This window comes from Microtus pennsylvanicus, chromosome 3 (assembly GCF_037038515.1).
Source record: "Microtus pennsylvanicus isolate mMicPen1 chromosome 3, mMicPen1.hap1, whole genome shotgun sequence".
Classification (NCBI taxonomy): Eukaryota; Metazoa; Chordata; class Mammalia; order Rodentia; family Cricetidae; genus Microtus; species Microtus pennsylvanicus.
In genome coordinates, this window is record NC_134581.1 from 27,735,523 (window position 1) to 27,761,958 (window position 26,436).

At 36.6% G+C, this 26,436-nt stretch overlaps 1 protein-coding gene across 4 annotated transcripts in view; it reads left to right on the forward strand.

The window, feature by feature from the left end:
* The window catches only part of Trpc1 (transient receptor potential cation channel subfamily C member 1), a 54,785-nt gene continuing 28,349 nt past the window's right edge, over nucleotides 1-26,436 (forward strand). Inside the window, exons 1-4 of one of the 4 annotated variants that reach the window (XM_075964972.1) lie at nucleotides 1-520; nucleotides 9,939-10,093; nucleotides 16,874-16,975; nucleotides 22,049-22,251. In XM_075964972.1, the coding sequence (XP_075821087.1) occupies nucleotides 301-520; nucleotides 9,939-10,093; nucleotides 16,874-16,975; nucleotides 22,049-22,251 (680 nt within the window). In that variant the 5' untranslated portion in view covers nucleotides 1-300. The remainder of the gene's footprint in view (nucleotides 521-9,938; nucleotides 10,094-16,873; nucleotides 16,976-22,048; nucleotides 22,252-26,436) is intronic. The other 3 variants (XM_075964971.1, XM_075964970.1, XM_075964973.1) reach the window with 3 other exon arrangements.

Below are 26,436 nucleotides of genomic sequence, written 5' to 3' on the forward strand. Positions count from 1 at the left end.
GCGGCCCCCGCGGCTCCTGGCACGGCCCCGCGCACCGCTGCCGCCCTGGCGCGCTCCACTCTGTCGTCCCCGGACGGGCGCGGACCAGCTCGACCGGGGCGTCGGCGGCTGGGCAGAGGGCGCTGGCCCCGGGGTCGCGCCGGTGCGGCCACCAACCTGGGGCTGTCCGTGGAGGGCGAGTGCTGGTTCCGGGGCGAGGCGACGCCCTTCGGGGCCAACGGGCCGCATGCAGATGTGGCCCTGGGAACGACTCACCCGTTTTCCAGCTCTGGGTCGGGGCTGGGGTCGGGGTCGGCGCCCATGGGGGCCCAACCTCCGTCTCCTGGCCTACCCCCGTCGTGGGCCGCGATGATGGCGGCCCTGTACCCGAGCACGGACCTCTCGGGAGTCTCCTCCTCCTCCCTGCCTTCCTCCCCATCCTCCTCGTCGCCCAACGAAGTGATGGCGCTGAAGGATGTGCGGGAGGTGAAGGAGGAGAACACCCTGAATGAGAAGCTTTTCTTGCTGGCGTGCGACAAGGGTGAGAGCTAGGCCCCTTTCTCCGCCTCTGGACACCCTAAGACTCACTCCCTGGGTCCTGCCCGTGCCGCCTCAACTTACTCCCGGCACTCCCGCTTTTTCTTGCGCCCGGCGGCTAGTCCCTACCTGTGAGACCCGCAGGACTTCTGCCTGGTTGAGCAGGAGCCAGCAGGCAGGAAGGGCGGGGGCGGTGGACTCCTGCAGGTGGGATGTTTGGTGGCTTGTTGGGTGCCCTGATCCCAAAGTTGCCCCACTGCTGCCACTGACAAACTCCAGGTTGGAGTCCTATCTTTGGGAGCCAGAGGCTAGTTTTGGACCTTCTAAGTCGAAAATTCTGTTTATTTCCCTTACGATTTCTCCAATTCATGGGCTGTCACCTTACAATTTTGTTTTGTTTTTTTAATCTAAAGACTTCTGTTTAGCATCAGCTGCCAGTGCCTGCTGCAGTTGAGTGGAATTAGGTATTCCATTATCCTAAGCAGAAATAATATGAAGTCAGGACGAGACAGGAAAAATCCGGCCCTTACTGTTTTTGAATGTAGAAACTGATCACTTTATGGGCACATGAAGAGATAGGCATGCTTTCGAGTGATGCGTTGTAATGCAGGAGTGGGAACTTGATTGCTCTCAGACTACATTTGGCTGCTAACTGGAAAAAAAGTCCTAAAACATTGTTATGCCTCAATTCAGCAGTGTGTTGTGCAAAGGCTGTGTTCGTTTAGGAAAACCTTGTTAGAACCATGCAGACTTCCCAATTTTAGAGGCCACCTTACACTGTGGGAAAGTTAGTTACAGAAGTTTTTGGTTTTGTTTACATATGTTTGCTCAAGTCAACAATAGTCTCCCTAGCCTTTTAAAGCTTTTGAAATAGTTTTTCATTCTTTATACAACTACACTTGATCTTAGCAAGGCAAAAAGCAATTATTTATGCTTTTTTGAAAGCACATTGACATGTAAACAAAGTCCCCTTATATCTGTTGCCAACTCACTTTTATGTTTTACGGGTAATATTAAATAAATAAGCATTTTCTTAAAGTCTACCATAGGCATCTTTGACTACTCTTAGAAATATAAAGAAATACAAAATGTATGTCTGTAATGTCACAAAATTGTGATCTGTAGATTATATAAATTACTTAATTTTTCCCCAAATGCTTTGCCTGAGTTGTTTCCCTCAAAAATAATCTAAAAGGAGAAAGGCAATGAAGGTGTTGTACTACAGCAGTCAAGAACCACTGCTTTTATTCTAGTGAACTGTGTGATTATTTAACGTATGTTAGGAAAGGGAATTTGATATTCTTGTCAAACTGAGAACAGAAAAGTGTTGTAATGGAATTTGATTGGAGCAGGTACTTTTGTGATAAATATATTTAGAATGGTTGCGTGAGAGTTCTCAAAAGGAATTTTAATTATAAAAGTTTTATAAACTGCCCATAGTACTAGTTGAAACAATTTGAGATATCTATATCTGTCTATCTATTTATGGAAACTGGCATCTAATACATACATATATATTTATGACATCATTAAAAGCCTTGGAGATATGCAGAAGTAGAACAGGGGTTAATGTGCTATGGTGAAGAAACTACATATTTCTTGCATAAAGTTTTAATTTGCATTTATTTTAAAAACGAGTTGAAGTTAGAGGAACACGTATTTTGTTTATGTTCATAATCACTAATATTGTTAAAACATTTTAATGTCCAAATCAAATATAAAAAAGTAGAAAAATTCTTGAACTAGCTCTAACTCCCACTTTTACAGTGAAATCTCCATTAGCCTAAATGGCAAACGTTTACTAAAGTAGGGTGGAGTGGAGTGCTCATGCGTTTTGTAGACCATTTCATCTAATGCTCAGAGGGACCGGGGATATAGCTCAGCGGTAAAGCACTTGCCTAACATAAACAAGGCCCTAGGTTCAATCACCAAAACTGCTACTTTAATATATATATATAACATATATAATATATATGCATATTCCATGTAATTGAATCTTCACAACTTCATGTATCAGATCTGTTGTTTGTATATGTATATATACATATATGTATGTATATATATGTCAAGCCACTAGTATGTTTTATTGATCTGATTATAGTTGAAGATTTTAAAATAATTTATGTTAGAAAAGACATCCATATGTGCATGTACTAGTTGGAAATTAACTCTTATCTGTATGGATAGTTTATAAACTTTGTTTTTTGTGTAAATGTAAAAAACAAGCATGAGATCCTTAATAGGGTCAGAAAAATCAACTAGTTACATTTAACAATCCTTTCTACATGAATGAACTGTTTGTAGTATAGTCTTCTAGAACTAGCTCTTATAGACCAGGCTGGCCTCGAACTCCCAGAGATCCGCCTGCCTCTGCCTCCTGAGTGCTGGGATTAAAGGTGTGCCGCCCCCTCCCCCCCGGCAAGGCTAGAGATTCTTAAAAGAAAATTTTCAACAGTGTGGTGGTTGTATGTATTTTCGTGGATGAATGGCGGTTTAAAATAAACAGTGTACAGAGTAAGGAGTAAATAAAAATAGGGAAGAGAGAGATTTTATGGTTTGGAATAACCAGCTTTTATGTAAATTAGTTCAGTCAATCTATGCAATTGCGTATCTAAGTATTAATCAATTAGTAATGGTTCTTGTGGATCATCAAAATAGATCAGAATCATCTCAAAGCTAACTCTTGGTCCTTTTTTGTATTAAAAATAATAAGGAAAATTGGATTGAAATTTTCTGTACTATTGATGCACAGCAGAGTTTTTATATAAACCTATCAAATTTATGTAAACCTACCAAGTTCTTTTTTTAGCACCAATTTACATCTTCACCTGTGTTCTATGAGACGTATTCTTGCCAGTATTCAATATGAGAGTGCTTCTAAGCTTCACCAATGTCTATATTGAAGAAGGCTATTTTTTATTGTTTTTATTGAACTACACATTTTTCTCTGCTTCCCTCCCTTCCTCCCCCTCTCCACCTACCCTCTTCTGTGACCCCCAAACTCCCAATTTACTCAAAAGATCTTTTCTTTTTCTCCTTCCTATGTAGATCCTTGTATGTCTCTCTTAGGGTCCTCTTTGTTGTCTAGGTTGTTTGGGGTTGTGGACTGTAGGTTGGGTTTTTTTTATGTCTAGTAGCCACTTATGAGTGAGTACATATTATATTTGTCTTTCTGGGTCTGGGTTTCCTCACTCAATATGTTTTTTTTCTAGATCCGTCCATTTGCATACAAATTTCAAGATGTCATTTTTTACCACTGAGTACTCCATTGTGTAAATCTACCACATTTTCTTTATCCATTCTTTGGTTGAGGGGCATCTAGATTGTTTCCAGGTTCTGGCTATTACAAATAATGCTGTTATGAACATAGTTGAGCACATGTCCTTGTGGTATGACTGGGCATCCTTTGGGTATGTACCCAACAGTGGTATTGCTGGATCTTGAGGTATATCGTACAGCTACTTTGGAAATCAGTATGGCGTTTTCTCAGAAAATTAGGAAACAATCTACCTCAAGACCCAAATAAAATTCTTACAAAGTATATATGTGAATTTTTTGTAGACAGAGAGGCTTTAATTTAAGCTAACTGAACAAGAGCTGCCAATAAATGTTTTGTATCATTGATGTTAAGTAGACCACCTTGTTTTTCTTATTGAGAGTTAGTGTGGCAATTAGCCTGTTTGTTTGTGGGAGCCTCTGATCTAAGGCCTCTTGCCTGCTGAAAGGGTAAGTAAAGTTTTAGGAAGCACATAAACTTAAGTATGTCTTTATTTTTTCTCATTTAAAGTGTTAAGTAGACGATGCTTTAAAGCGTATGTGTGAATGTAAGCCTTTTGTTTGTTGATATCATTAATTAGTGCTTATGCCGAGTAGGGAAGAATGAATATTTACTCTCTGCCAGTGCTGCATGTGGAGTACTAGCAGAAGATTTGTATTTTCATTAGCAGTCCCTTCTGAACATTTCACTGTGGAGTTAGAGAAGGTGGGGGGGAGGGCAGAATTTCACCTCTACCCCTGGAGTCATCCTAGTTTGTGTTCCATCACCGTTGTGGTAGGCTTGCTATGTTATAAGGAAGGATACTTTAAGTTTCTATAGAAGCTCTGTGTACCTTGGGGCTCAGGAAGCTTTCAAAATGCGCAGCATTTCCTTGAGATCGTGCCACTGTTGTTAATACTTACTTAAGATGTTTATATGTACTTTCTGTTTTGGAAGAGATTTGAAGGGTGTAAGGTTAGAGAGGAGAGTGGTTTGGATCATTTAAATGCAGATTCCTGAGTATTGCGGAGTTTTGTGTTGTTAGGCAGCACCTAATATGTACACTGGGACTGGAGAGATGGCCCAACTGTTAAGAGCACTGACTCTCTTCTAGAGGTTCTGAGTTCAATTCCCAGTAACCACACAACCATCTTTAATGAGATCTGGTGCCCTCTTGTGGCCTGAAGGCAGACATGCAGGTAGAATAATGTATACATAATAAATAAAAATCTTTTTTTTTTTTTTAAAAAAAATGATATGTACAATGAGGAAAATAATTTGCAGAAAGGAGGGATGATAAGAGTATAATTAGCATCAGGAATATTGGGGTTGTTACAAGCATTCTAAATAGCTCGTGAAGTATCACTAGTTACAGATCATATGCATTCTGTACAGGGAATCTTCGTAAATCAACAAAGCTGTGGAATGTACTAGTTGAGAAGTGTAGCCATAGGGAGTGGTTCTCAGTGACTTTAATGATCAGTGCCTGAGCAGCTAGCTGCCTTACTGGCCTGTGTAGTGATCTCATGGTGCGTTTCTTTTTCCTATTTTTAATTTTCTGCTCTTTGCCATGCTATCAAAACATATACATGAAGTTCTTAATTGTGTTAGGGAATTGGACAAAAAGCTGTTATTAGTGAGTTACTGACTACATCAATATTCTTTAGGAGTTTTTCTATTATAAAGATGTTTTCTTGTGCAGAAGTAAGGAACAGTAGGGTAAAAAGATGTTATAATTGTGTATATAATAGATCTCTCTGAGCAAATGTTCAGTTTATCTTAAATGGCCCATATGACATTTGGAAGATAAGCTATTCCTAGTACAGAGCACTCTCTCCTGGGAAGTTGAAAACAAACTATCCAAGTGAAACCTCAGTGTATTATGAGGCTGAAAGATTAAATTTGAATGCTCTGTTGTAATTGGAGATTCTCTTGCCCCATTAGAGTATTATAAATGCCTTCTTCAGACTAATTCCATCAAAGTTAATGATGTTAAGAAGTGTAAGACTAGGAATAATAGTTTAATATAGGTAATGAAAAATCCAAATACTATTTAGAAGCAATAAATGATAACATTAAAATCCAGAGTGAATGATTAGGAATAAAAGATTCCAGTACCATATCAATTATTTATGAGTTCAGTAGAATTTCTTTGGGTTCCAAAGCTTTTTCCTCTTAGTCTGTTTTAAATATTAATTGGGATTTTTTTTTCTTTTGAGACAGAATTTCTCTGTGTAGCCCTGGCTGCTCTGAAACTTGCTCTGTAGACCAGACTGGCCTCAAATTCAGAGATCTTGCCTTTGCTTCCTTCTGCTGAGATTAAAGGCATGTACCACCACTGCCTGCCTTAATTAGGAATATTTTAAGTAAAATGTTATAATTTCAGGTCCAAAGGTTTTTGTAGAAAGTTTGGTTTGAAAAGATTTGTAAATTTTTGACACAAAGTTTCCCACACTTTACAACTAGCTTCAAGTTCTGTTTGGTTAATATAAAGTTTAAAAACTGGCCAACGTTTTTGGTGGAGTTGGGGGAGCTGGGATTTTTTTAGACAGAACCTTAGTCTCTAGTCCAGTTTGTCCTGGAATTTTCTGTGTAAGTAGCCTAGGCTGGCCTCAGCTTGCAACAGTCCTACTTCTGTCTCTCGGGTTCTGCAGTTATAGGCGCGAGCCCCCACATGTGATAAAACTGACCAGCATTAATGCTGTCATCAGTAATGATGAAATTTATCTTCATATGTTGGAAAGTCAGATGAGAAGCCAGTGAGAAAATAGAGAATCATCTTTATAAATAATATTGTACATTTCTCTACTCTACATCTCTCAACATTTATAAGAGTTGAGCAGAGTAAATTTATTGTTGAGGGTCTATGGGATCACCTTGAAATTTTTTATACTATTTATTTGAATGCCCAGTTTCCAGTGGGCTTCCTAGAATTCAGTAAACACCGTGTCCATTGAGAATGTTAAAAAAATCATAAGATTGATATGCTTTGAATTTTACAGAATGGACTGACAAGGTAGGGCTAGACCATGGGTGACCAACTGAATCATAAGCCAAGTCCAACTCTTTTTCTAAAGTCTGTGAGTTCAGACTGGCCTTTACATTTTATATTTCAGATACTTAAAAATATTTCTAATTAAAAGAATGGTATTTTTAAAACATAAGAATTCTGTAAAATTCAAAAAGCTGTATTGGGGCACATCCTCAGTTGTATTGTGTGGTCTGTGCCTGCTTTGGTGCCGACGCGACTGGGTAATTGTGACTGAGTTGTCATGTCCACAAAACATAGCATATTTTATTGCCTGGCCCCTTTTTAGAACAATTTTGTTGACCCCCTGTGTCAAAATGTAAAGCATTGTATGAGTAATAATACAGAAAAGAGCCCATTGTGAACTGAATCCAAGTTCATTTTGTACAGAGGCAGTTAGTTTAAAGGGTTAGAGAGGAGTGAGTGGGGGTTCCATAGAGTCAGGGAATGGAAAAATTATGAAGCAGCAGGGGAAAATGTACAAAAAGTGGATGGTTTTGAAAAAGTGGGTGGATTTATGAGAAATCAGTGTGGATTTGTTACCTGGTACTAAAGGTGGTTAGATGGCTGTCTTTTCATGTGGACCAGGAATGGGTTCTTTCTTCAATGTTCAAATGAACCAGCAGCCATGACTTTCCTCAGGTGTGTATTTGCAGAGGATCATGCTAGTGATGCATTGTGGAGCATCGTAGGCTAAAGGAAATGTTTTGGCCAAGTCTTATGGGCTATGGAAGCTTCATATGGGAAAAAAGGGACCATTAGCTTGCTTAGGATTTAGAGAACATCTTCAGTGGTTCTATCAGTTAGGAGGTTGTTTCACTGTCCAAAAGGATTGATAATAGTTTGGATGAGGTTAGCTGTGTTCACAGGGACAGGTGAATGAGTGTGGGAGGTGCTTAGAGGTCGCACTGAGATGACTTGCTGTTGCATTGGTGCACCACCTATGGAGTAGACTGAAAAATACTTTGTTTTCTTTGTTGAACAAAGACAACTAGGAACTGGAGGTGACAGATAAAGTGTGCCTGCTCTGACATGAAGACTGAGTTTGGATCTCCAGCAGAGTGTATTGATATTAAGTTTGTAACCAAGAGCAAGCCTATCCCTGGAGCTTGGTGGTAGCCAGTCTAAGCCAGTCAGTGAACTCTGAGCTCAGGGAGAGATCCTGTCTGGGGCTGAGGGTGGGGATAGAGAGCAGTAGAGGAAGATACTCAACCCTCTAGCTTCCACATTCAATACACACACACACACACACACACACACACACACACACACACACACACACACCAGACACACAATTAAAAATAAATTTTAAAAAAGCTAACTATACCATCAAAAAAGTAAGCAAATTATATTGCTTTTCCCAAGGCAAGAGATATGACTTGAAACACCTTCACTATGAAAGGAAAACGTCATCTGGTATAGCAGGCATTTTGAGCATCTGGGCAGTAAGCCTGCTTCTTGTCTTGTTAAGTTTTCTAACCTCTTTTCATATATGCATCCATCCTCAAACTTAATAACTCTTCTAGTCTTTATGGCATATCACTTGCAGATATAAACTTTAGTAGCTAGAGTGACGTTTAAGAAGTGGTGGCTGAAAATATTACAAGATTAATGAAGCGCAATGACCTTAGATGTGAAAAGTCTATTGAGTTCCAAAAAGGTGAATTTAAATGAGTGACCTCACCTAGATATACCAGGATAGCAAAGCGGAGGTTTATGGGTAGCGTTTTCTTAACCCTAGGCTTAAAAGCTGATTTGTCTGAAATAGTTTTAAATGTTATTTTTTGGCAATAGTGATGTCATTTGGCACAGCTCAAGACTAAGAACATTGCTTCTTCAGTGGAATTTAAATGTTAATTAGTGCTATGGGGAAATTATTTCATGACTAGTTTTTTATTTTTGAGACCTAAGGAGATGTATTATTAAGAAAACTATTATTCCATTTCTTTTTAAAACATAAGCAGGTATTTAAAATATTAGGAAGTCTGACATTTTCACAAATAAAATCTGTTACCTTAGCTGCAGTATTGTTTTTCTTATTCATTTAGTCTAATGTTTTCTCTCTGTGTACCATGAAAGTATTTCTTTTCTCTTTCCAGTTTCCACTCTGATTATTCTTTCCCTGTTTCTTACTCACAGACATCTAAGGAATAACTATGTAAAATCGTTTATCCATTTTGTATTTAAAAAGTAGAATGAAACAAGTATCCCCTTGCTTTCTTTTCTCTAGTGAACATTTCCCTTTGGATTTTTATTTCTCTTTTTTCCTGCACAGTCTCAGCAGGCAAATAATAAACTGCGCCTTTGGTGACAGTAATTCCCATTGTCCTCATATGGACTGACCGTTCTGTGGTCACCTCAGTCAGGGAGAAGATAGCTTTTCTGCTGCTGATAGGCCAAGCAGTCATTCTAGCCCCAACTTGGTGCTTTGTGAGCTGGATGGTCCCTGTTTATTAACACTACACTTCACCTTCCTTAACAAGATGGGATGTGCACGCGCATGTGCGTGTGTTTATGTGTGTGTGTGTGTGTGACAGAGAGAGAGAGAGAGAGAGAGAGAGAGAGAGAGAGAGAGAGAGAGAGAGAGAAGGGAGGAAGGAGTAAGAATTTAGGTGCCCTGTCTATATATACTGTCAAATTCATGCTACTTTTTAAATGTATGCTTTCCCCCTCTTTCTAATATTCTCTCTCCTGTTCTCCATTTTAACCAATATGATGCATGAGTAAATGTGTGTATGAGATCCAAAACTAATTCCTTCTAAGTTTCATTTTATTTTTCTATAAGAGCTGTCTGACTGTATTTTGGGTTATTCTTTATGAAATTATCCTACATATCTTCTATAAGTTTTTCTCCTTATAACATCGGGTAAAGAATTTTAAGTAAGAAATTTTTATAACATGATACACATTTATTTTTTTCTGCTAGTGTTTTATATTTGCTGCTTATATGTGTATTATTTTATCAAGATATACTTTTTTTCCAGGAAATGTTCACATTTTCTGTGCGCATGTCCACATGCAAAGCAAAATTGAGTTTAGGTATTTTTAATCTTTTAATTCAGCAGGATAAAAATTTTCTTATACTCATTCTTGTTTAATGTCTTAAATATTAAAGTATGTTTGTATATTGTTATTTAGGTGACTATTATATGGTTAAAAAGATTTTGGAGGAAAACAGTTCAGGTGACTTGAACATAAATTGCGTAGATGTGCTTGGGAGAAATGCTGTTACCATAACTATTGAAAACGAAAGCTTGGATATACTGCAGCTGCTTTTGGACTACGGTTGTCAGGTACAAGGCTAGATGATTTTATCCAGTAGCGTCTAAGAAATGTTAGCTATGCCTGCTTTCCTCTTTCCTCCTAGCTTACTTTCTTCTTCTTTCCTTTGTTTACTCTCTCTTCTTCCTTTGCCTTCCACCTTCTATTTGTTTTTAAGCCACTAAAGAATTTACAAAACAATCCCAAATAAGCTATTTAAAAATGTAATATTTTAAATTTATTCGTGTTTTTCTTCCTGTTTCCTTTCCCTACATCAGACAAAAGTAAACGATCATGAATTATTAAAGATGACATTATTTTTATTACTGATAGGATAACTATTTGTATTGATACTAAAAATAGTGCAAGTGTTATAGAAGTGCCAGGGGACAGGGTTTTCTGTGGCCCGTGTTATTTATAGACACATGAACAAAATGTTCCTCACAAAACAACTTACAGTTTGATTTGGTTTCTCCGGTTTTATTATGTTTTCTCTTTGTTTGAAATGTAGAGTTTGCTTTCATCTAAAGATGAATGATAGAACCTGCCCTTTGTCTTCATGTCCCTTAAGGTAGCGCATGCTGCTGCACACTTGAAGGACAAGTTAATGGCATCATGTCCTCTCCCTGCGGGTCACTCATGGTGAACATAGCACAGAGCTCTGGACAAGTTAATGGCATTATGTCCTCTCCCTTTGGGTCGCTCATGGTGAACATAGCACAGAGCTCTGGCTCCTCTGCTGCAGCTGTAATGAGGCGTGGCGTTTGGACTGACATCAGGAAACGCAGCGATTGCTCTTAGTGTGATAGGCAGGTTTAGCTACATCCCTATGATTTATATCATAATGTGAACTTGTGAGTGACTTATATGTATATGTCTATATTTAAGTATACAAACACACACTCTTGGGGTAGAAAGGGAAATTGGGTACCTAGCCACTTTAGCTACCACCTAGAGTACAACAAGAAACTAAGTGAGAAGGGCCTCTGAGCTGCCGTTGTCATTTCCATGAGGTTTCTGGATTTCGTTCAGGTGTTCTTTCTCCTTTCTCCTTCACAGCCTGCTTTTTCTCATTTTAACAAACTTAAAATTTTAGATTTCTGATCTGAAGAGGATCAAGAAAGGCCATAAAAGGGAGCATAGAGCTATAACTGAGCAAAATGAAGCATGGGACCACTCACATTGTTTAATTCGAGATTTTTAGCACTGAGTGTCTGCCTGGTGGTTAAACTTTATAACTGGTTTAGCATCAATAAGGAAAAGTTAAATTATATTCACTACCTAAAACCTTAGATGAAAGAACATATGTATTTATGTATGTATATATGTATATGTATCCTTTAAAAGCAGAAAACTTTCATCAAAATTATTTAAAATTTAAATTTAAACACTTAAAGGCATAAGCTTCAGTTACCTAGAAAATAAAGTTATAAAGAAATGCAGAAGCTTCTCAGTTTTAGTAGGTCCCATTTATTCAATGTTGCCCTTAATGTCTGTGCTGCTGGGTATAAAGAAATTCAGTCCTTGATTATTTTGGATAAGAAATGTTATAATAACTGCATTTACACATATGGTTTTATATACATACTAATTCTCCAGTAACATGATTCTTTCATACTCTTGATTATATTTGAACATCACAATCAGACTATCTAGTTGCTGTATCTTAGAGATCATAAAACTGAGGCTCACAGACTTTAATGGATTGCCCAGAGTTGTAAAATTAGTAAAGGCAAGCTAATACTTGAATTTAATCTTTTGGCTGCAAACCCCATACTCTTTCCAGTTCTCTGTATTCTGTCCAAGTAACCTGTGCCTCATTCTGTCAGCCAGCAAATGTCCAAGACCTTAGCTGGGTGTGATGGTGGAAATGAATACGGAAAATATGACTTATTCACCAGTGGTATTAAAATGAATTGACAGCTAAAGCACCTCTGGATTACAAGGGAATTTAAATGTAAGACTGTATTTAATAAGTGCTGAGTGGTAAGAATGCTTGATGCTTGTATATTGTGTTACAGTTACAAAATACTTCTTGTTTTATCTTGAGTTACAACAGTGGTCCTCAAAAAAAAAAACAACTTTGTCTGTACCAAAGAATATTTGGCAATATCTGGAGATATTTTAGTTTCACAGTTGATGGACAGATTACTATTGGTATCTAGTGGGTAGATGCTGTAGATGTTACTAAACACACAGGAAAGGTACTGCAATAACACCAAAACCCATATGGTTTTGACCCACTTATTGACCAAAATGTCAATAGAGCTGCTTTTGAGAAGCCCTATTTTATACTTAAACTTTTTGCAATTCAAACGTAAATATTTTAGCAATATAATAAGACCATTATGGTTTGGAGCTATCAAGAAAACTAGGTTTCTGTCTAGCATGTGTAAGTCTCTGTCTTTGATCCCTAGTGCTGAAGAGGTGGAGGGGACTTTTTTTTTTTTTAATGTGTTGAAACTGGAGAGATGATTAAATGGTAAAGAGTACTTGCTGCTCTTGCAGAAGACTCCAGTTCTGTTCTTAGTACCTACATCATATAACTCATAACTCCAGCTGCAGGAGGCACTGACATCTTTGGCTTCCACAGGCACCTGCATTCACATGCAAATATTGCTCACCATTCATATAATTAAAATGTGTCTTGTTTGTTTACTTTGAGAAAGGATTTTTCTGTGTAGCCCTGGCTGTCCCGGACAGACTGGCTTCCTGCCTCTGCCTCCCAAGTCCTGGGATTAAAAGCATGCACCACCACCACCCAGCCTAAAAATATATCTTTTAAAAGTTTTAAGAAAGATTTCACTGAAGAGTGTCTATTGAGCTTGGCCTTGAAATATTAATATTCAGCCAGAGAGATGGCTCAGTGATTAGGAGCACCTGTTGCTCTTGCAGAGGACCTTGGTTCAATTCCTGACACCCACATGATGACTCACAACCATCTGTGTGCAACTCTAGTTCCAGGGGACCCAACACCCCTTTCTGGCCTTTTCAGGCACAAGACACACTTGTGGTGCATAGACATATGTGCAGACAAAACACTCATACACATAAAATAAAATAAAATTTAAAAATCAAAAAAAGAAGAAATATTACCATTGCTAAGATTTATATTGCCCTGCTTTGTGCCGGTGGACTTGTCTTCCTGATCTTCAGAAAGATTAAGTAACTTGCCTGGATTTACTTTGTAAATGGCAAACTTGGGATCTGCACTTAGGTTCTGGTTCTCGAGTCCATGTTCTTCCTGTTATCCAAGTCTATTCAAGAACTTAGAAGTAGTTAAGGGACAGGGGATGCAGGAAAGAATGTAAGGCAGATATATGAGGTGTGTTTTCTGAGACAGTGAATTCACAGCCTTTAGAATAAAGCACTGGGCTTGTGATGTAATGGAAATACTCAGGAAAAATAACTAAAACACAACAGGTGAAAAGGCCTTGAATGGGAGGATCTGTGTTTTATATAATAGATAGTTAGGTATCATTCAATACATTTTGATAGAAAATATGGTATGTGTCTTGTGTTATTTTAGATAGATGAATATGGTGTTCAAGTTTAGGCAAGACTGAGAAGGAAGGGAAGGTTATAGCCCATGTGGGCAGTTTTTGTAATAATTCAGGTATGAATATTAAGGGCTGAACTGAAGACTGTCTATAAGAGCGACAGTGGCTGTGTAAGAAGAGGGGAGGGGCTGGGTTGTAGCTTCTGGTAAAACCCTTGTCTTGCACGCCTGAGGCCCTGTGTGTGTGTGGAGTAAGAGGAGATACAAAAGCTGTCAAGAAAGGGAATTGAGTCCTAGGGTTTTATCAATCTTAAATATGAGTGACTAGGAGAGAGGGGCGAATACTAGCAAGCTCGGAGGAGAGGTTAGATGTAAGTAAAGCAATATAATTTCCAGGTTTTAGCTTTACTTATTTGGGGGTTGTCTGATAATGACCAAGATACTCTAGGCATCATAAACAAGAAGATGACCCTATATATCTTCACAAGGGCAGAAATCACAGAGCATAGAGCTAGCACAAGTTTTTTTCCTTAGGGAGTTTTTATATTTAATAAAGGGCACTGGTAGGAAAGAGTTACATTTTAAAAGATCAAATGAATTATTTGCAATTTTTGGTTCAGTTAGAATGGTGGTGTGAAAACCAAAGGGGAATTTTAGTTTAATTTCTGCTTAGAAGTAAAGGCACAAGAGGAGAAGAAAAAGTCATTGGATTTTGAAATTATGGTGCTGAAATATTTAGGGAACATGATATACCTTAATTTGAGAATTTTAACCGTGAAATAAAAAAGAAAACATTTAGTGACAATAGAAAGATACGATCAAGTAAAGTCAACAAAGGGAGAACAATTTCAAGTTGTGGAACGTGGGACTAATATTCCTCTGGATGAAGGACTAAGTTCTTATAGAATATTCCAGAGCATTAATATATACTATAAGTGGAAATCAGGTATAGAAACGAAATATAAGTATCTTCTCACACTGAGGGTAGAAGGATCACAAGTTGTTGGACAAGTTCTGAGGTGAGAAGGAAAGAGTGGCTTCAAATATAGTAAGTTTATGTACTGAATATATTTTAGTGGGGATGGTCAGTTTGCTTAGAAATTGGAAAATAAAAATAAGTGAGGGTGTTTTGTATGCTTGCAAGTATTTAAGAATACTTTAACCTGAGCATGGTGGCACACACCTGTGATCCCAGTGCTTTTGAGGCTGGGGCGAGAGGAACACAAGCTCAAGGCCAGTCTGGTTTTAAGACTGTGTCTCAAATAAATTTATTTTTTTAAATTAAAGTATTTTCCTTCAGAACTGTCATTTATTTATCAAGTAACATACTATTTGTATAGAATGAGTCAATGGCCACTCTTTAATTACGTTTTTAATATAAGTACTTTTCATAGCTGAAGCTTATCCTTTTAAGCATTGAATATTAGCATACCTCTTTACCCTTTACTGAGTAGTGTGCCTGAATATAATTTAACTTTGCCATCATTAGTTGGAGTTGAGAATGTAATCATTTTACTTTGCTTCATGAGGTCCAAAATTATTTTTTAATTGTTTTTATTGAGCTATACATTTTTCTCTACTCCCCTCCCTTCTTCCCTTCTCCCCTTCTGCCCTTACCTGTAGAGGTCTAAAAAATTATTAATAATTTGTCCTAGCATTTAAGTCTGCAGACTTCTGTGTTCTGACAGTGATTTTGTTCTACTGGTATTTTATTCTTTCTGTCGTCAACTTTTAGGTTTTTTTTCTATTCCCCATTTTTGTTGGTTTTATTCTAGCTGTTCTTTGATTCAGTAAAGATCTGAGGAATGCTTAGGAAAGCCACTGCCCTTTACTTATGGACAAGTCTTAAGTCAAAGTGGTTAGGCCTGTCTCTTTCAGGAAATAATGTCTATGATGTTACTCTGTGACTTGGGTTGTTGTTAGTTTTTTGGGTTTTGTTTTGTTTTTTGTTTTTTTTTGGTGATGTTGTTTTGAGTTGTAAATAATTCATGACTATATTTTAGATTATTGGAATTACATGGTGTTTGAGAGCAGTGGCATTACTATAGTTAGCTTTATTGATTAAATTTAAAACTGTAGATACTATATCTAGTAATAATGGATACTGGGTCCTTGCTTTTAAAAGTTTGTTTGCTTCAACTGATTTAATATGCTAAAACTGAAGGGAAGCATGAACTGAAAAAAGAAAAAAAAAGTCCTTGCACTTTTTAGGACCATATCTAATGAACACTAACATTTTCAAGGGATTAAATTTCTCATCTAGCAAGGAAATTTTTCCTACAGGAAAACATTAGCGATTCCTAGAGCTTAAAAAGAATTCCAGCCCCTATTTTGGGTTGTCAAATACTATTTTTAAACATCCCACTAAAGCTTGCCATTTTTAGTCTTATTTTTGACATTCAAATAAGGACAGTGAAAACTTTATTTTATGCAGCTATAAAGAATGCTACAGATTTGCTATAGTTTCATTCCTGGGGCAAGAATGCTGACATTTTCTAAGATTAAATCATCATTCATTACCTCATTTTTCCTTCTGCTATTATGGTTTTTCTTAAAAAAGACAAAAAGCAAGGGATCCAAAACTTGGTATCATGGTTGCCAGTAGCACGTTGGCTTTGTTAGAAGGAAGTGTAGAGCCCCTGAGTCCTGAGTCTGATATTAGGTTCACCTCTGCTCAGAAGTAGGTCTCCACAGTAGGCTGGGACTGGAACTGTAAACTCTTTCATGTCTCTGACAACTTTGGTAACTGAATTCTTTGTGGTTTCTACTTGATGAGTGCTGACAATCTCAAATTGTACCATTTCTATTGGCAGTGTATGTTTTGAAGATGAGAATAGAGGGCTTTTGTATATCTTCATATTCTCCCCTCTTCTCAGAATTACACTGATGATGTTATCCAACATATTTCTTTACTTAATAGTTTCTGGTAATTTCTTTAATACATTTAGAATTCTAGGAAATTTTTGGTCCATGGTTCAAGATAAAACATCTTGAAGGTTTTTTTGCTTTTGTTTTTGTTTTTAGCTTTAAACATTGCATGGATTAGCACTGTTCCATACAGAAACCCTTCTATGAAATAATTATTATTTTATTAGGTTGTGCATTGAAATCAGAACAAAAATGGTACATTGTGGTACATAGAAGTACTACTGATTTGGAAAGCAAATGTACTATGTGGACAATATAAATTTTTTTAAAATCCAATATTGCTGTATATAATACAGTGTAAAGAATTTTAAAATAACCATGAATTAGTTAAAGTACTTTTACATTTTTATCTTCCATTTTCATTTTAACTTTTATTTTTTTAAAGTCCGCAGATGCACTTTTGGTGGCCATCGACTCTGAAGTAGTGGGAGCTGTCGATATACTACTTAATCATCGACCAAAACGATCACCAAGACCAACTATAGTAGTCAGTACTCTTAAATACTTATTAATCTGGATTTTTAAGCCAAAGTAGATCTCCTGCCCCATTGCCATCTTTTCTCCCCCTCCCCAGTTTATTTTGTTTTTAAAAGTATTGATATTTTTACTTTGTAAAATATTACTTTGAAGTAAGTAGAGACAATTAATTTTGCTTTCTGGAAACCTTTTTAAAATTAGTTAATATTGTGTCAGTGTGAACCAGTATTTCGTTGAAAATACAGATTAGTTTCTAGGTAGATTTAAGATGTACAAGTGATGAAACCATAAAAAAGGAAGACAAAGTAGATAGTATTTAGGTAGCTGGTGTGGAAGAAGTGTTTTAGCTTAAAAACAGCAGGTGAGAATTGCAGTGGCACACATTCTCATTGTTACAGAAGTTACGTCTCAATTTCGGGCATTGGGCAAATATAGAACTATGGATACTGGGAAACAGGCTTCCAGGAAGTATCTCAAATTAATAATAGATCTGGGCCTGGCAGCAAACACTTAATGCCAGCACTCGGGAGGCAGAGTAAGGAGGATCTCTGTGTTTGAGGCCAGGCTGGTCTATATAGCAAGTTTCCAGGCCAGCTAGGGCTACATCGAGAAATCCTATCTTAATGAATAAATACTTACATACATACATACATACATAAATATTATTATTATTATTAATAGTAATAGAAAAAAGTGATAGAAAGCACCAAACTCTATTAGAAAAGAACATTTAGAAATTTTCATAAAATAAAACATAAAATTTTAAAGTATAATTGCTAATCAAGCAAGTTACTGAATTTTGCTTATTTTTGACCAAATTAAGAAAAGTGGCCATGGTTGTGTATTATTGCAGAATCAGGTGTTTTGGAAAATATTTTACAAGGTATATCATAAACAAGAAAGATACTTGTATTCTTTAGCCTAGTGCTGTCTCCTCTGTTGTAGGAGAGAGAGGGCCTGCTTTTCATCCCACCCAGCTAGCTTACACCTGAAATAATCACACAGAAACTGTATTCATTTAAACACTGCCTGGCCCATTATCTCTAGCCTCTTATTGGCTAACTCTCACATATTAGTTTAACCCCTCTCCATTAATATGTATCACCACTTGACTGTGGCTTACCGGCATGAGTCTAACCAGCGTCCATCTTGGGCAAGAGAACCATGGCGTCTGCCACTCTGCCCTTCTTCCCAGAATTCTGTTCTGTCTTCCCTGCCTACCTGATTTCCTTTCTATCAACTAGGCCAAGGCAGTTTCTTTAATGACCAATGAAAGCAACACAAATACAGAAGGACCTTCTACACCACTCCTCTAGAAATCTGAGAAGGAAAATAAGCAAATCATTGATTTTTATTTTATGTGTAGCAGTTTGAACACTGTTTGGCATATCCTAAATGTCCAAAAGGTATCTCAGTGGTAGAGCACTTACCTAGCATGCCCTTGATTACCTTCCTAGTACAAGAGGGGAAAAAAAGATAAGCATTCTAAAAGCCAAGAAAGGAAATATAAATAGTTTTGTATATAAACTTTGGAATATAAGACAATAATTAAAATGACTTTAAAATATTTTGAGTTAGACTTTAATGTATCCCAGACTGCCCTAAACTCCCTAAATAACCAAGGATAATCTTGAACTCCTGAACCTCCTACCCTACCTAAATCCCTATCATTAAAGTGCTGGTGTTATAAGTGTTAGCCACCACACCCAGCTAAAGATAATAATCTTAAATTAAGTTTTAGGAAAAAATATTAAATGAGATAAAATGAGGACACTGAACTATACTTATAATTAACTGATGGTTAAAAGTATACATAGAAAAGGGACTGGAGAGATTCTCGATGGTTCAGAGTACTTGCTATTATTGCAGAAGACCTGGGTTCCATTCCCAGCACCCACATGGTAGCTCACAACCATCTACAACTTCAATTCTAGGGTACCTATCACCTTCATCTGGCTTCTGGGTATTGCATGGACATTGTTCCCAGACATATATACTTCTGAAATAATCATACACATAAAATAAATAATATTTTTAAATCCTTAAAAATGCACACAGAAAAAAGCTATATAAATATAACCAAATGCCACTTTATAGTAGTCATTTCTTATTGATTGACCTAATTAGGGATTTAAAAAAAATATTTCATTGGTTTTCTCAGTAGCAAGATAGTCATTTATGATGTTACTTTAAAATGAGATATTTTTGTACATTGAATTTAAAAAGTTTTAACATTTATTATTGTTGAAGGTATATTAATCAGTTAATCTTTTTAAATAGTTCCTGGGATTATCATCTAACTGTAATCAGAATAAAAATATTTTTAAGAACTAAACAAATTTTACCTTCATTTGGACCACTAAAAAAAAAACCTGATGTTATAAATAGTATAAGGTGTTTGTCTATCATGCAACCTTTAGCAACACACATAGACACACACACACATACAATTTAAAAACTAGTAACAACAGGCCAGGTGGCGGCACATGCCTTTAATTCCAGCACTCGGGAGGCAGATGCAGGTGATCTCTGTGAGATCAAAGCTAGCCTGGTCCACCGAGCAAGTTCCAGCATAGGTCCCAAAACTACAGAGAAACCCTGTCTCGAAAAACAAACAAACAAACAAACAAACAAAAATCTAGCAACATCAACAACAAAGTGTGACTCTCCTAGAATACTCTTTAGTTCAGATGTTGGGAAGAAACCAATAAGAAGGATGTAAAAGGGGGTAGCTTAAAAGGAGGTCCTTTCACTAACAGACCAAAGACAATAATTCCACTCAGTGTCTGCCATTCATCCTGCAGTTTCTGCTGTATTTTTATATTCCTGCTCCACCTTCTAGCCTGGGAACACATTTATGTCTTTGGAGCAAGGTGGAGTGCTATTTGCCATTAGAACAGTGGCAAGTATTAGTTTATCACCACTGTTCTCAGCAGTTGAAAGCCTTGGCAGTCCCCAGCTGGTCGGTGAAGAAAGCATTTGCTGCTCTGTCTCTGACAAGGTCATTTATTCAGTCTTTATCTGAATACTTACAACAGCTCTAAAATCACCTTTTAACAACTTTTTTATTTCTAATCAGACACAAATATTTTAATATATTTTTCTTTTACTACTTCAGTGAATTCATCCTATAGCCTTGACGTGTTGAATTGTCTTTTCACTATTAACTCTAAAATATGGGCTATTTACTTGAAAATATGTAGGTCATACTATCAGCAGTGAAATTATAAGCTTTAATCTTTTAACGTCTCATAGTGGTTTTCCAGGCATAAAATGCTTCATAGGAAACACAGGACCAGTTTTCAGTTAGGACTTTAAGCCTGGGAGTAAATATAACTCTTTTCAACCAATACAATGAGAAAAAAGTGCCAATTTTAGGCTTTTATGTAACTGTTACAAAAATTCATGAATATGAATCTCCAAAAAATAATTGAAAAGTACAGGAACAAACTTCGTAAAAGAAGAAAAGCATATCAGAAAATATCAAAACTTATCAGTATTTAAAAGAAAATAAATTAAAATTTTATTGTTTTTCACCCATATTAATAGTGACAGTCCCCTTTTCTGTGAGTGAAACAATAGTACGAAATGGATGCATCCCTATATTGAGACTATAAAGCATTGAAAAGACTTTCACATTATATATCAAGAACTTCTAATTTTTCCTGGCCTTTTGACCTATACTTCTATTTTTGGGGGAGGATCTATGCTAATGAGGTAGTCCTAAATTTCTAAAAGGCTATTTTCGTAGCAGTTTGCTGTAATGTCATTTACATTGCAGAGTATCTTGAACACAGAGTCTGTGAGTTTCCTTAAACTGCATGCAAATTTCTGTGCATGATTTTGTCCCTTGAAGATCCTGGGCTCTAGAGCAATGAGATTATTTTTTTCTTTTGATCTTTGAAGTATTAAGAACTATTGCTTTTATCAAAAACTATTGTTTTTATCACTCGTGCTTAGCACACTAGGATTTATGCAAAGTGTATCCTTCAGAGGGGGTGAAGTAAAGAAAGGACTAGAAGGAAATATTGTACTGTAAAATGTTATTTGAGTAGAAGGAATATGGGTATTTTTATTCTTCTTTCTGCTTTTCTGTATTTTTCAGATATTTTATAATGAGTGTACACTACTTTTACAGTGTTAATAAAAGTTACCAAAATGTGAACTTGATGAGCTTACCCTGGACTCAAACAGCTCTCAGGGAAACCTCTGCAAAAAAGTGAGAAGCATTGGAAAGAATATGCAATAGTCATAAAATAGTGAACCTTTTTCTTTAATCTTGATTCTTGAATTACTAATGTTTTTTGTTTTTTGTTTCTTTTTCTCATTTCATACCATTGTAGGTGAAAGGGTTGTTGTAGTGGGAGGAGCTCAGGGTCCCGAGTAACACAGACCTGGATGTGATTGGCACCTGTGCTAGTTATGGTTCAGGCACATTAACTTCTCTGAGCCTCAGTTTCTTCATGGTTACTAATTAAACTCAGCCTAATAGTTCACCGTGGGGATGAAATGGGAGGATAAATGACTAACAGTTGCAGTTCTCATTAGTTATTGACTGTGATTGTAGTGATCTTGCGCATTTGTGACAGGTTGTAGACTATGCAGGGTTTGGATTGTATAAAAAAAAGTAGCTTCATTATTATCTGTAGGACAAGGCTGGCCACACAGGTAGAAATTTTAGTTTTTCTCATGCATTTATACTATTGCTGTTTTTAACATTCTATTTTTCCATTTTATTCTTTTCCTAAAATTCTTGTTCTTTCTCCTTATCATGCATGTTCCTATTAGTTTTTTTTAAAAAATTAATACTTTTTCTTAAAGTATTTCTTTAGATACCCTTGCTTCTTTAGGAAAATGGAACTGTACTTTAGGAATGTTGCCTATTTAAGATTATGTTATATTATATAGCATTTGTTAATTAGAATTGAAATTTTAAAATTTCAAAAAATGAGTTGAAGTAAAATGTATTATTCTTAAAACAATTCGAAAGTTCCTTATATAATTTTTTTATTCCATCCTTTAGATAAGTATATTTTTATGTCACAGATAATAACCTTTGGACATTTGTATGAATATTTTCCAGAAACTTATGGAACGAATTCAGAATCCTGAATATTCAACAACGATGGATGTTGCCCCTGTCATTTTAGCTGCTCATCGTAACAACTATGAAATCCTTACCATGCTTTTAAAACAGGACGTGTCTTTGCCCAAGCCCCATGCAGTTGGCTGTGAATGCACGCTGTGTTCTGCAAAAAACAAAAAGGACAGCCTCAGACATTCCAGGTTAGAAAATGAGGGTTCGATAAGTGATGTACCAAGGTACATGTCAATGATGATTATTTAAAAAAATATTCTCTCAGTGCAATTTCTGAGAAATGTGCTTGGGAGCCTTAGGAAAGTCAGATTTCTAGCGCCTTTGCTTATCAGGTGAATTCTGAAATTTTCAGAAATGTTTACCAAATGCTAAATAGGAAAATCCTTCAAGTTGTATATGAGGTTTATCTCATACTCTTTCTGGTAAAGCTTTTTAGAGGCATAGTTTATTAGTTCAAGAGTAGTTCCAGGTAGCAAGAATAGAAGGGCACCACTTGCTACCTTATAAAGAAAACAAAACTACTACTATATCATCATCTTCTTTACCACCACCATGATGATGATCATCATCATGTTAGCTTTTTGAGACAGTCTTGTCATATAGCACTGGCTAGTGGAACTCATCTTGTAGACTGTAAAGCTGACCTGTAAGTTGCCTCTCGGCTTCTTGAGTACTTGTGGTATTTCTGGTAGTTGTCTTCTACCAGAAATAGTGGTGCACACCTACTATTTCTGGTAGAAGACAACTTTAAAACATTTATTTAAATATTTTTAGTTTATGTATATAAGTGTTTTGCATGCATATATATTTGTATACCACATGTTTACAGTGAAGGCCAGGTCTTCTGGAACTTGAGGTACAGTCGCTTGTATAGGGAGCCTGGGAAACACTGAGTGAGTGAAGTCCTGAATAAATGTGTATTGTTGACATGAGGATAGCCATGTTGAGAACTTCAATGGCTTCACCCTCCAGGGTGGTAAAGCCTTACCCAGGTGAGGCTCAAGAGGGGTGACACATATCTCATTAGGTGCCCAGGTACGAGTGTTTATGAAATATTTTTTAACACAGTTTGTGAGTGTGCAAAGACTAGTAACTTCAACTTCCTTCTCCCAGATGTTTGTAGCCTGAGACAGCTGCCTACAGAGATCTCCAACTGAGAATAGCTAATCCCTCCATCTGTGCTAGACATATTAATGTGCTGAGAGGTTCCAGAGGTAGCAAAACCCCACCTGATCCCAGATTTACTCTCTCTCTCTCTCTCTCTCTCTCTCTCTCTCTCTCTCTCTCTCTCTCTCTCTCTCTGTGTGTGTGTGTGTGTGTGTGTGTGTATCTGTGTAGTTTGTCCTTTCCTCATTCCTTCTTCCTTCTCACACTTACTTAGGGCTCCAGAACCCAACTTCACATGTCGTGTTATACTTGTTTCCCATTGTGTGGATGCCAGGAACTGAACCTAGGTTCTGTGCAGAACAAGAAGTGGTCTTAACCACTGAAATATCTTTCCAGTCCACAGACTTAATTTCTCACTAAATATTTTAGCTATTCATGCCTCTTGTTTTCCCTCTTAGACCATATTTATCTTTACTTCTTTACTATTTATCATCTTTTCCCATCTCCCAGTTGAAATGTTAAGATCAAGAAAGCACCTGCCTTCTATAGGTCTCACAAGATCATCCCATGGACAGTTTTATTACTGTGGTGGTCAGCTGATTGAGCAGTCAGTCTGAAAAGAATAAGCCTTTTCTCTGCTTTAATATGGTTTTGATTCTCATGTGGCCGTGTTGCAATATGGCCAGTCTTAGACATGGTAGCACACATCTATAACCTCATTACCTAGAGTACTGAGGCAGGAGAATCATAAATTTGAGGCCAGCAGAGGGTATTTAGAGAAGTAAAATTACTTGGTCTTAGGTATTATTATACATAGTATCAAAAGATGTTTGTATTGTAATGAAGCAACCTCTTTGGTCCTTGATTTCCTTGTCTGTAAAATAGAGCTAAGTATTTAATAAATATTTACATAATAAATACTAACTAGAAAAAGTGTGATGTTCAGTTTTTATTGGATGTACATAACTTTTAGCACTTGCAAAGTAGGAAAGCTTAGAAATAGTTGTAAGTTGAACCTTCCAAGTTGAGGAGCATCAGTGTAGTGATGCACCTCTTGATGGCATCAACATGGGTAAGGAGGGATATTATATTTTCTCTTACTGTAAACAGGTGAAGCTTTCATATCCTGATCACACAGTCCCAAATAATTACAAACTGATTGGCTGTTCAGGCTTATTACTAACTAGCACTTTACATTTAAATTTACTCATTTCTATTAATTTGTGTATTGTCCTATGGCGTGACTTTTACTGGTCACTGGCATTTTGTTCCTTGGGTGACTGCTTGTGTCTCTCTCAACTCTGCCCTTCCTCATCTGAGTCCTCAGTTTGATTGTTCTGCCCAACCCTATCCTGCCTGGCTATTGGTCAAACAGCTTTTATTATTAGCCAATGGAAACAATACATATTTTAGTGTATAGAAGCATTCCATAGCATTTCCCCTTTTCTATCAAAAAGAAAGATTTTAACTTTAATATAGTAAAATTACATATAACAAAATAAATATCAAGTAAGAATTATAATATCTAGTCTGTATTTGACAAAAGTAGAAAAAATATTCTATTATCTATCTTGGTGAGTCTAAAGTTTTATATATAATTTATCTTTTTATCATAAATAAGAAAATCTATAATTATAACTGTCTAGCCTTCAACTCCATCAAAGACCTGAGTAGGAAGTAATATTACTTGAGTAAGCAGGAAGTGCAAGTGACTTCCAAAAATGTAAGAAGTGACAGAAGCATCTGGCTGCCTGAACAGTCACCCAAGTTTCCTCTGTAATGTTGGGGCATCTAACTTTGGCCTACAGGCCTAGCATATCTGACAGATTTTCCTATGAAGCAGGGAACTTTGAAGGACTGACTTACCTTGCCTTGGCAAAACTTGGCAGTCACCTTTATTAGTGTCCTGCTGGTCCAGTTTGAACAGTAACTGTCAGCAATTGAGACAAGGACATTTCTTTGCCCTCATGGCTAGCTTTTCCCACAAAGAGAACAAACTCCACACAAAGTTTATTTGATGCCCACCATCTTCTCTGGAGTACATTGTTGCTGCCAGGAGTAGATGTGTCTCACTGTCATGAAAAGTCTAAGTTATTAAGACATTTTAAATGCCATATTCTGCAGGTCTTTGAAATGTTTGAAGAATATCTGTCTGAAATATATCTTTGTATGACTATAGGTTCGACTGTTATAGATGAATAACACTATTTTTGTAAATCCACATTTCTTAATTATGTACTGCATTTTTAATTAAGCTGTATAAACACAATATCTTAAGCAAGAGTAGAAATATACCTACAGTATAACAAAATTAAGCTTAAATTTATATCAATAACTAAAATCTATACCAATGTAAAATATTTTGAGATTAGTGTTTGTTTTTTGGATTATAGTAGATTCAATAATCTATCTTTTTCTCCATCATTTCTATATCATATCCCCCTTTCTTCTTTTAGAAAGAGATTAACTATGACTAATAACAATTTATAACCAACCCCTCCTTAAATGAAAACAAACATTCATAAGCAATATTTTGAGAATTTGGGCATATTTCTCTAGACAACTTCCTGCTGATTGCTGGATGTTGGTAATCTTTGAGGAACCCTGAGGAAATAGAGAATTATGGTTGCATCTTGCCTGTAGTAGTCTGTGAGACTGCATCTTCTCAGCCAGTTACCTTGAAGCTGTTCTGGATGTTGGATTACCTAGGTTATTGCTCCCATCAGAGACCTTCCTAGACCTAACCATATTAGCCTGGAAGGAATCCACAGCTTCTCATCTTCTGTGGAAACAAAAGCAGAACCTCTTTTCCAAAGCAACATATCCTTTAACCCAAATTTTGAAGTTAAGATATCTTTAAAATATAAAATTTGTGATTTAAAATATATAGGTTGGTTTAACTTAGCAGTCCCCACAATCAAATGTCTCTAAGTAGTTAGCTCATTAACAATCAAAAAATCCAAAGAAAACACAATAATATACATAATCCAGACTCTATGTATTTTCCATCTTTGCATAACTTAATTATATATTTTTTTAATTTCCCTATTACTTTAAGGGATTTATTATTTTTAAGTCTTTTTTTTTAATCTGTGACTGTTTATACCCTTTATCCTCTCTCTCTCAAGCCTATGTACATTTGAAACATACTGTGACCCATTTAGAGGCTTTTTTTTTTGTCTGAATCTGTCTTTATTGTGTTTTTCTGACCTTTTTTAATTATATGAGTAAAGTGACCTGGCACTCACAGCTCAAGTTCAAATAGC